The sequence below is a fragment of the Oncorhynchus masou genome, chromosome 3, assembly GCF_036934945.1.
Source record: "Oncorhynchus masou masou isolate Uvic2021 chromosome 3, UVic_Omas_1.1, whole genome shotgun sequence".
In the NCBI taxonomy this organism is placed as follows: Eukaryota; Metazoa; Chordata; class Actinopteri; order Salmoniformes; family Salmonidae; genus Oncorhynchus; species Oncorhynchus masou.
The window spans coordinates 21,878,029-21,889,235 of record NC_088214.1 but is presented as its reverse complement, the minus strand read 5'-3'; the positions used below and the strand labels follow the sequence as shown (position 1 = coordinate 21,889,235).

Sequence of the window (11,207 nt, the reverse complement as noted above, 5' to 3'; positions counted from 1 at the left end):
ATTGTTATGCCAAATCTAATATTACTGTAATTTTCCAGCATGAATCTAACTAAGTGGGCATATGCGTAAATTATCCAATACAGCTAGAATAGTTAATATTTGGTAAATTTAGTAGTAATTTAAAAAAAATACATGAACATTTCAGTTATGATGTGTGATGTAGCCTCTTGGATGTTGTCCTGATTTATAAAGTTTGACAGAAATAAGACCCACATATGAACACTCCTAGAGCAGTATGCCGTTATGTACACCACAAGATTACAAAAAAACATTCCAAACTTTGACACTTTTAAAAATAAAATTTATTAGCATCTCTAATGTGTATAAATAAAACATATGAAACAATGCATATACTGTACGTATAATGTAATGAGCTGAACAATGACTGGATTATGTGATACAAAGGAGCAGTCTTGTTTTTAGTTTTTTAGTTTTTTTTTGCCAGTATGTCTGTGAGAAAAAAACATGTACCTTGAAATCAAGCATTTTAAACAATATGCATACCTATAAGTTGCAACTCTACATTCTGTCATAAGAATGAAACAAACAAGGAAAGGAGAGAGGTCAAGAACAGCAATAGGGGAAAAACATGGAAAACAAATTGTCTTGTGATCCCTTCTGAGAAGCTTTTTAAAATGTTTTAGCATCAATATATTGTTATGAAGTGTGTACTGGTTCCACTAACAATGTTGAGGCAAAAGCCACAACACTATACACACTGAACTGATCAATTTAAAGAGTACATTTAACGCATTTGGAGCTCCAAAAATTAATTTTTAAAAGGGTCCTTTTTTATTAGCGGATCTTACATTTTAGGGACCAAAAAGCCTTCAGTTTTAATCCATGGAATAAAATATGGTAAATTAAAAGGAGAGATTACAAATTCTAGACTTTCTCTGGCACAAACAGAAACAACAAATCACTGTTTTGTTAATTTCTGTTTGTAATTGGGTTCACCATTCTCTGTAATGACTTCCCTGTTACAGGGCCAGAATACCAATGGGCCAGAGAATGGGCACTTTGTGGGGTGTTGGAATTGGCTCTCTAAGGCAAAAGGTAAAGAAAGGAAGGGACCTCTCTTCCTCGGTCACCCAATTAGTTGTATTTTGGTCATGCTCTTAACACTCAAGGGTGTTTAAAATGTCTTCGAGTGACAAACATTATACACAGAGGACAAATACTATTTCTGAAATATGGCCAAAACATTGTCCTAGTCCAAGGTGAGAATGTTTTTCTTGAAAACCATCCCAGACTTGTAACAGACCAAGAATATAAACTTTTGACAACTAGAGGCAATGCCCTACAAAACCACACAATCATGTGCGATACTGCCACAGGCAAAATCGGTTTGAAGTTACACTGCGTGGACTTATAATATTCAATTGGCCTTTGTCTCATATAGTAACTCTGTTTCTGGTTTTCCTCCTAAAACGAAAAATATCACAGCTGTAAAGGGGAGCACAACATCCATGACAACAACAACTGCTACAAAGTTCAAAAACAGAGTGGGAAGAGTTTTTTTTTTTTTTTTTAGGTGACGTGTTTGCTTTAATATGCAAGTGTGTGTGACAGTGAAGGTGTTATCATCGGCACCCAAGGATCATGGCGACCTCATTCAGCCTCGTGGAATGAAGGAACTACTTAGTAATAGTTGAACAATGGTCTCTGCTCCAACCCCAAGTCTTTAGAAGAGTGCAAAGATCCCCTTATTTTTCATGTGTGTTTTAGCCCTGATATATCCACGTTCACACAAGCTAAAACTCGGAAAACTCCTTTGCGCATTTTTCCGTTACGGAGACGCGGATCTCCTCCTCCTCATAGTCGTCGAAGTTGCTTGTGTCTCCAGCGCCTCGACACTTTGGTATGAACGGGGCTTCCACCTAAAAACACAGAGCAGCACAACCAGGAGAAGTGTGAGGGAGTTTGCCTTAGAACAAAGCCAGTACTTGATATTGTAGAGATGCCTAGGTAACGCCTCCTTTCAGCAAACTACTTCATGAAGTTATTCTAGTGAGTCAAATAGAAAACATTATTATTACGCCATATAAAGACTATTTTTATTTCAAGTTATTACAAAAGCCACAAACGATCTCATTAAATCATTGTTCAAAACAAGTGTTAGGGCTAGTACTTTATCTAGTCTAGGCTGCAGAATGAGTTTCAAATCTGTAGGGCTTGTTTCTCTTATACATAAAAATACACATATCAGTTATTAGCACATTTGCAGCATTTTTTCTTCCATAAGGATCCTTCTGACCGTTTGTCTGTTTAAAATAAAAAGTGACAGGATTTCACTTAGTAACTATAGTAAAGCCTGCATTAAGCTAAATCAGAAAAAAAACTATGGCTGATTTGGTGGGGGGACAAAGAACATCTTTGCCTGTTTGGCAGTTGTTCGTTTTCAAACCGAATAATAAATGTGAACCAGCAGACCGAAGTCACTTGCAGAATATGCAAAAAGATTATCAGGGCAAAGGATACACAGAGTACAAACGTGCAATCGTAAAAATCGCCCAACCCTACAATGCTCAAGAAAGTTCTACTGGACATCAATAAAATAGTGTTTCATAAAAGTTAGGTGCTAAAAAGAGCAATTCAACTTTGCATTGTTTGTCCTCATCTTCCAATATAGGCTTGAACGTACCTTCCTCTCGTAGATGGCGATCCAGTCCGTTGTGGCGAACCACTTGTGTCCCTTGATGTCGTTTACACCGTTCTTCAGGTTGCCGTAGCGTTTGGTCAGGTCCACCTGCAGCAGGTTCCTCAGCAGGTCCTTCAGGTCAGAGCTGAAGTGGGATGGGAAGCGGACCTAAAGGGGGACACATATTGAGGTTTGTCTAAATGGTAATGTATTGAGAAACGTACATTTGCTCCTCGTTAGCCCTCTAAAGCAAGTGACTGATTTAAGACGGAAGAGGCTTTCACAACAAACATAAGCCAAAAGCCAGACAACTGTCAAATGAAGGCTTAACTCCCACTGAGTTTAGCTTACTTAATGAGAACAAGACAGGTGTTCAAAATGTGTTAAACTTCAGGTGAAATAGGTTGGCCAGGTTGTAAAATGGACTTGTCCTTACCTTTCCAGACACAATCTTCTCATAGATCTGAATGGGCTGGTCAGCGAAGAAGGGAGGGTATCCAGCAGCCATCTCATATATAAGGACCCCCAGGGCCCACCAATCCACTGCTTTGTTGTAGCCCTACACACAGCAGAATGACAATGTAGTTCACATTCAGATATCTAATCCAGGGCAACAAACGGTTGCATCTCTTCAAACGGAGTAATTTCATGTGCTGTGTGTCTGTCACGACTCCCACCTTGCTGAGGATGATCTCGGGCGCCAGGTACTCTGGAGTTCCACACAACGTCCAGGTTCTGCCTTTTACCCTCTTGGCAAATCCAAAGTCGGTCACCTGACCACCAAGAACACGTACAGTCAGTAAAGCAACATAGCAAAGAGAACACAACCCACCACTACAGTACAGTCCACAGGGAGTGATGTGTCCCGCAGTGCTCTAGTTGGGTCTGTGTTCACCGGTACACAGTACTGGCACCTCAAATGTTCTACTGCTCGAATACCAGCATCTCTGGTGAAATATTGTCTCAAACTAAAATGATCCACTTCAAGCACTTCACATATACCTGGATGTAGCCGTGGTGATCGATTAGAAGGTTCTCAGGCTTCAGATCTCTGTAGATAAGGTCAAGTGAATGAAGGTACTCAAACGTCAGTACTATCTGGGCTGCGTAAAACCGTGCGTGCGGTTCACTGTGAAGGAAGAAAAGACAGAAGAATCTGTTAAACTGATGATATAGGGGCAGAAAATTAAACAGTTGTAATTAACTACATAAGCACTGAAACAAACAAAGTATACGTTACAAAATTATCCAAAACAAATGTTCTATCAACAAATGGAAAATCTATAAACAATCTGTAATCAACATTCTTTTGTGTTGAGGCGCAGAAATGTCAGCAGACACTCACCTGAACCTTCCGATTCGTCTTAGATGTGAGAACATCTCTCCTCCTGGAACGTACTCCATCACCATGTACAAATTGGAGTTGTCCTGTGGAGGGACACAAATCCATACAGATACTTAGATGATAATAATTGAATAACCTAATAAATAGGCCAGATTGAAAAACACTGACTTTTTTGGTTTTGTGAACTGTACCTTGAAGGCATAGTCAAGTCTGACGAGGAAGGGAAAAGACACAGCCTGCAATATTCTCTTCTCGTTTAGCGTGTGTTCTATTTGCTTGAGTTTCACCACCTAATAGACAAGGAAGTGATCATCAAACAACTATTGACCAACAAATATATATTTTTTATTTACTGTTAGTGATGGCATGACAAAACAGTACAGAAGTTGGGGAAGGGGTCCGTTTTTAAATTTCATTCCATTTCAGTAATGAAAATGATATAATAATAATAATCCAGACTAGTGATTGGAGGGCCAGGCAGACATTACTGCCACCAATCCTAACACTACACAATGATACAGTACTTATGTTATGCTACAATCTAACAACTACAGTCTTTAATATCATTGTTGCCCCCCCCCCTATCTTTGTAAAAAAGAAGAGGGGGGAGGGGGGGGGGGTGATAAATTGCCAAGTCTACTCAAATGTACATCAGTTACCCATCCTGCAATGTGTTACAAAAGGCCAGCTATTTTCCACTGGGCACCCACCTTTTGCTTGTCCAGTATTTTCATGGCGAAGAACTGCTCTGTTCCTTTATGTTTGACCAGCATGACTCTCCCGAACGAGCCTGTACCCAGGGTCTTTAGCCTGTCAAAGTCATCTAGGCCCGTCGTGCTCTGGAATGGGTAACACAAAACATACAAAGTGGATTAGGCACACCTAATGGATCGACCGCAGCAGCAGTCCAAGTTTTTTACTCGGTTAAACTTAGATATTCTTCACATCCACTCTCCCCATCTTCTTTTCAAAACACATTGGTGAAGTACCTTGGACCTTCTACCCCAATACAGTTGAGAAGGCCAAGAGAATGTGAGGAATAGCAGAAAAAGTAAATGAGAAATAATCCCCAAACCCTGGATTTGTAGCTCCAGGCAAGGCCTCGGAGCATTGAAACATCTCACCTGTGGTGGACATTCCCATTTCCGTAAGAAGTCTTCTTTGGCTTTGGCTAGAAACTCTTTCACTGTATGGAAGGTAGAAACACAGGCACATTTAGCCCATAGGAAGGAATTGTCGGTCAATGCATAATGATTGATTCCTATTTAATGACTTTCGCTTGCATGGAGCGGGCAACAAAGTACAAAGGAAATCTTAAATGGAACCTTATGTGGGAATTCTAGAAAGGTGCTGGGGATCAATAGTGACAAAATCAGTATGAAGTTAAACTTATTGGAGACAAAGATAGGTAAGTTGTAACTAACCAAACGCCCATCTGCATTGAACATCCACAAAATACATGTACGGAGTAAAGGGAAACAAACAAAACAGTTCTGTTTCTAATGATACAAAACACACCAACCAAGACAGGCAGTCTAACTAAGAAGTGAAGCCAAGAGCCCTATGTCATGTTTCTGTTTTTTAAATGGAGAGGGAGGTGTAAGAATTCACTAAGACAGGAGGAGAGACTGGTCCCTCATGAAGCATGAAGAGCTCTTGAGCATCACTTTCTTTCTGCACTGACTGTGCATTAGGGCCTAATACTGTTGAGGGAAAGGCTATGACACTCACAGCATTGTTTTTGACGAGCAAGGACAAACCAACATACATGGAAAAACATAGCAGACAGCAGATATCCAGAATGACAGAATGCAGATGACAAAAACAGAGGTTTTGGTAATGGTTTTGGCAGAATATAGATCGAAGCATATAGTGAACCTCTACTACAAGCCAAGCTTGGGTTAATTTTCAATAGAATCTTCTGTCATTTTGGGCATCTAGTGGAAGAATGGGCATACCAAAAGTCTCTATAGATCACCCAAGGATTTGCAGGAACAATCACCCACATGGATGGGATGATGTGGAAGAAAGAGACAGAGAGAGATAGATTTATGTACTAACAACAAGTATATCAGATCAACAAACATGGACCATATGCAGTGAAGAACAACAGAAGTTGACAGCGAAGGAAAGAAACAGTAAGAGAGAGAGTAAGTTGTCATTCTAATCCTGTGATTTAGTTTGACACAGAAAAACACAAGACTGTAATAAGAAAGGTTATTAAGCAGACTCATGTGAGTATGAAAAAGTCACAACATGCATGACAGAATTACGTGACTAGGATCGTATGATCTGTAGTAAACCGAATGCTTCAATCAATGGGCAGTTCTTTTTTTTTATTTATATAGGCTACTCTGTATGTTGAACCCCTAAATATCCCACATTACCCTAGACCGACAAGTAGACTACTGTATTGTAGGGCCTGAACCATACCAGTGTCGCAATAATTTTTTACATGGCGAAAATAAAAACAAAGCAGACCAAATTCTTTGGTACTTTAAAAACCTGCTGTATGTAAAATATTGTGTGCTACAGCTTGGAAAATAAATACATGCGATTCTGGATGACAACATAATGTTGTGTTTCCAAAATTAGGGTTGTTTCCCCAAAGTAGTAAATCTGCTTCATGTTTTGTTTCCTTGCCACGATGCTAAGGAGTATCGTGATACTGGTATCATCCCTGCTCTACTGTATGACATTCAAGAAGGCAATATACGACCACATAGCTAATGTAAATGTTTACATTTTTGACAAGGCACCAGAGCTGGTCATGGTTTACTGTACTGAATGTGAATCGAACCTAGGCTAATGTAACAGGGTTAGTTATGTTTACACTTACAACTGCAGAAATGTGTATTTAATGTTTATGTATTATAATTTGTTGGTTCAAGTCAGATGTCAATAAGGTGTAGTGTCATTGGCTAGGCTTGCAGATAGGAGATCGCGAACGTAAATTCTTCTCAGTCTGATAATTCATGCAAGAGGTAAGTCACGTTGTGAAATAATGTATTCTATTTACATATTTACAATGTGTACAAGTTAGTTCACTATGTACATTTCCTTATGTATTTATACACACACACGTACAGAACCCATTAGATATTGGGGGCTTTCAGTGATGTGCTTTTGTATGCATGTTATTGCTGTATGAGTGATTTAGCTAGTATGTCCTAAAATGTAATGGTAGCATTAGCTCCCTGCTAACACTCATGCTAAAATCTGCAGCCATCAACATAAAGCTAAGCACATCTGATGTGCTGTCCTTTGTCTATCATCACAGGAATAAACAACAATAAACTGGGATCTGTCTAGAAATTCTTTATTATACTCAAGAATTAGGAAGTACGATCAGATCTGTTACACCAAGTGTCCAGTATTGTATAGTAGAATGTACACCTGAGTACAGTAGTACAAAACAGTTGTTAGAGATGAGCAGCAATAAGCTTATATTTCTAGAACATGGTTAGCTAATGTAATGGTTTTCCATTGAAAAAGTGAGGCTAACATGTTTATAAACATGGAAGGCTGTGACATTGCCTCAGAATTCAGTGTCAGAATTAGTCTATTCAGCATGACTTAGTTATTGTGTCCACTCCCTCCCTCCCTCCCTGCCAAACTGGGAGTGTTTTGACATCTCCCAAGAGCCAAGACAATGAGTCAAAGGTGCTGAGGAGGTTAGCAGGCTAGCGCAACACACACATGGGCTATTATCAGGAACCAGGTTGCTGGCTCTGAACAGCAACAGGCCACACAAATCTGTAGCAGCAGCAGCTCAGGGAACTGTATCAGCTTAGACAGGTTTAACACTAGAAGCTTGGGAGACTGGGGCTCATGTCAGAACTAGCAAGAAAACAAAGTGCAGGCTTTTGGTTGCACTGATCAGATCAAAGAACATAGCTTGCTTCCTGAAACACAGGAAGATACCAGAGGCTGGCCATGTTCCTGTGCCTCTGCCTGGGCTCTTCCAACACTTCAATAAATCTCATATGAACAGATTAGCAGCATCATAAAGTAACAAAGCTTTTAAACAACCCAGATGCATTTAAGTACTACCTACCATAAATATGTTTCATGTTAAAATATGACCATACATTTTAGTCTACAAAAAGTGAAGTGGATGGAACAGCATATGCAAACTCACAAGTCAGTGGCATTTCCTGGACTCACTTGCGTGAGATTACTTTGCTGCATGCAGTTCACACAAATGTAGATCTGGACACAAACCAATGTCTCCATGGCTGTATAGGCCTTCATGGGGAAACATTTTAAGTTTTATCACAGCATGCTGTGCATTGATTATCAGCATACGTACGTCAAAGTGTACCATTGCCAATTAATACAACCCCAGTGCTAGTTGCGTCAAAGCTTGTAATACCGCTTATCCTCTGACGAAGGTCTGGTGACAAGCCCTTCCAGTCAATGACAAACTGTGCTGTGTGTATCTGTGTCTGAGTGGACCTTCACATCACTAAGATTAAACAAAGACTCTAAACAAAAAAGACTTGTAAGATAAGTCACTTGGGGAGGTTGTATTACGGGCCTGGTTTTATGAATGAGAAGAGGGCATTTGTCATTTCTTCACCATATTTGGTCACTGTTTAGCAGTGCGCAAAGGGGTAGAGGGAAAGCTGTACATATGCAGCATCTCAAGATGTGGTGGTAGAGGCACAGTCTGATAATTGAAAACTATTCAAACTACTTATCCTTAGTGTGGTTAAACTAACATGTAATTTAAAAATATATATCTACAGTTTATATTTGCAGCATTGGAGTGAACTTCCGGTTGCTAACAAATAATCTATTTACTTTAACTAGTAAGATTACAAGTTAGCTAAAACATATCTCTGGAACCTACAAATGCAATATCAAAGCAGGCCTTCATAACTACTCAATAAGACCACCACACGTCAGATGGTCCAGACTTTAGCTGACTGGCTATAAAGCTAACGTTACTGCTAGTAGCTGGCACTGCACACTACTCTGGCTTGGTGATGTCTCACGGGCCTGGTGATGGCTAACGTTCGCTAACGCTGACATAAAACGAGCTCTCATTGACGTTACCTAGGTAGCTACTGACAGCAAAATTGCATTCAATACAACTCGATAGCTAGCTATCTACCTAGCTAGCTAGCATCCTATTCGGTCTGGATACGATAACAAGATAGAGGCTAGGCCCTTTCCCAGCTAATCCCCCCGGTATCGTTAGGCAGGCACAGTAACGTAAACCGTTAGGTTAACGAATATCTTGCTTGAGAATTGCGTTTTGGTTTCCCGATAATAACTATATAGAAACATTGTTGTTACATATTACCACTCTCTAGTTAACGTTAGCGAACTAGTTGGTTGCTAACTAACAGTAGCTATCAAAGTGAGTCCCAGCCCCGAATAAGGTTGCCAATGACAACAGATAACGGGCTAAAAACGTCCCACACTAGCTAACTTACTAACGTTAGCTATAACATTAGCAGCAAGATAGGCATCTGGATCAGATTGTAACAATTTAGCCACATAGTTACTAAACCATCTTTGATTTTGCTACATATTCATTTGTCGCGAGCTACCTAGGATTAATTCACAAACCATTTACTATGCCCTGCCTCGCAACATGTTATGGTGAGTGAGTGTGTCATTAATGTAAATGTGCAAAACATCAGGGATAAGTGAGATTGAGCACACTCCTGATTGTCAAAAAACTGTTGTCCATAAAATGCTTCAAATGTCAACATTACATTAGCATGCTAACTGGCTAGCTAACGTTAGCAGTATAGACAATGCTCAGCGACCATCCCAACTCACCGCTCTCAAGCTCGTTGCCTTTCTTGGCGGTAGCAGTGTTTCCCATCGTATGGAAGACACAGTGGTCGCTTAAACTGCGGGAGATGGTGGTAACGCTAGCTAGCTACACTGCTGTTGAGTGGTGTTCCCCTCGTATTCGTCGAAGCTAGCTACAATCGTTATTTTGGATCTATATAGCTAGATATGTTACAGCCAAATATGAAAAGAGCCCAAATCCCCGTTCACTACCCCCTTCAGATATTACCCTTCCTAGCTCTTCTCTATCTCGCTAACATGCAGCTAGCGGTCACTGATATCACTTCTCCCCAAAGCATTCGTTGTTGATGGCTTGATCAAAGACGTTCTGTGTGAAGAGATATCGCACCCAATCTTCTTCGGTGGAGTATAACGGCGTTAAAATACAATATTAATGGTGCATTACTGCCACCAACTGGACTGGAGTATAAATCCGCTACACGTTGTTATACAAAAAAAAGGTATGTAAAAAATAAATGACTGCCAACTAACCCTACACTCATTAAAAACACACCATCTCATTCCACTATTTAGACCCTATCTGATCCTACACCAGGCCAAAGGGCTTGGAGGCCAGGACACTACAATTCAACACACCCTGTAACTTTTCTGCAGTAAAATCTCATAAACCTAAGTACTTCTATGCAGCTCTCACCACAACACCTATTTTCTGTGATTTGCGTTCCAGTCCTGTGATACAGTTGATAACCATGGAAATGAATGCTAAAAAGCCAACCTTACCAAAGCACATTTAATTCGTAGGCCTATTACTATGTACTTGCAAAATTCTACTACTCATTCGTTACCTCATAGGATCAAATCAAATCCAATTTTATTAGTCACATGCGTCGAATACAACAGGTGTAGACCTTACCGTGAAATGCTTACTTACAAGCTCTTAACCAAAAATGCAATTCAAAAAAGTTAAGAAAATATTTACTAGATAAACTAAAGTAAAAAATAATAAAAAGTAACAATAAAATAACAATAACGAAGCAATATACAGGGGGTACCGATAACGAGTCAATGTGCAAGGTACAGGTTAGTCGAGGTCATTTGTACATGTAGGTATGGGTAAAGTGACTTATGCATAGATAATAGACAGTGCATAGCAGCAGTGTAAAAACGAATGGCGGGGGGGTCAATGTAAATAGTCCGGGTGGCCATTTGATTAATTGTTCAGCAGTCTTATGGCTTGGGGTTAGAAGCTCTTAAGGAGCCTTTTAGTCCTAGACTTGGCACTCAGGTACCTCTTGCCGTGCGGAAGCAGAGAGAACAGTCTATGACTTGGGTGACAATTTTTTGTGTCTCTGACACTGACTAGTTAAAAGGTCCTGGATGGCAGGAAGCTTGCCCCTAGTGACAGAGGGGCCGTACGCACTACCCTCTGTAGCGCCTTACGGTCAGATG

At 40.1% G+C, this 11,207-nt stretch overlaps 1 protein-coding gene across 1 annotated transcript; it reads right to left on the bottom strand.

Annotated features, from left to right (window-relative positions):
* Positions 1–279: 279 nt before the first annotated feature.
* Positions 280–10,147, bottom strand: LOC135512824 (cAMP-dependent protein kinase catalytic subunit beta). Its single transcript, XM_064935254.1, has 10 exons — positions 9,783–10,147; positions 5,111–5,172; positions 4,697–4,825; positions 4,178–4,276; positions 3,987–4,069; positions 3,644–3,770; positions 3,319–3,414; positions 3,078–3,200; positions 2,645–2,809; positions 280–1,880 (listed from the first exon to the last, which is right to left on the bottom strand). The coding sequence occupies exons 1-10, from the start codon at positions 9,826–9,828 to the stop codon at positions 1,755–1,757; spliced, it is 1,056 nt and encodes a 351-aa protein (XP_064791326.1). The 5' UTR covers positions 9,829–10,147; the 3' UTR covers positions 280–1,754.
* Between the last annotated feature and the right edge of the window lie 1,060 nt (positions 10,148–11,207).

Excerpts from the sequence above, each read along its gene's own strand:
- LOC135512824 (XM_064935254.1), bottom strand. The coding sequence starts at position 9,828 with ATGGGAAACACTGCTACCGCCAAGAAAGGCAACGAGCTTGAGAGCG. Across the intron at positions 5,173-9,782 it reads AGGCAACGAGCTTGAGAGCG|TGAAAGAGTTTCTAGCCAAA; the intron begins GTGAGTTGGGAT and ends CCTTCCATACAG. Across the intron at positions 4,826-5,110 it reads AATGGGAATGTCCACCACAG|AGCACGACGGGCCTAGATGA; the intron begins GTGAGATGTTTC and ends TACCCATTCCAG.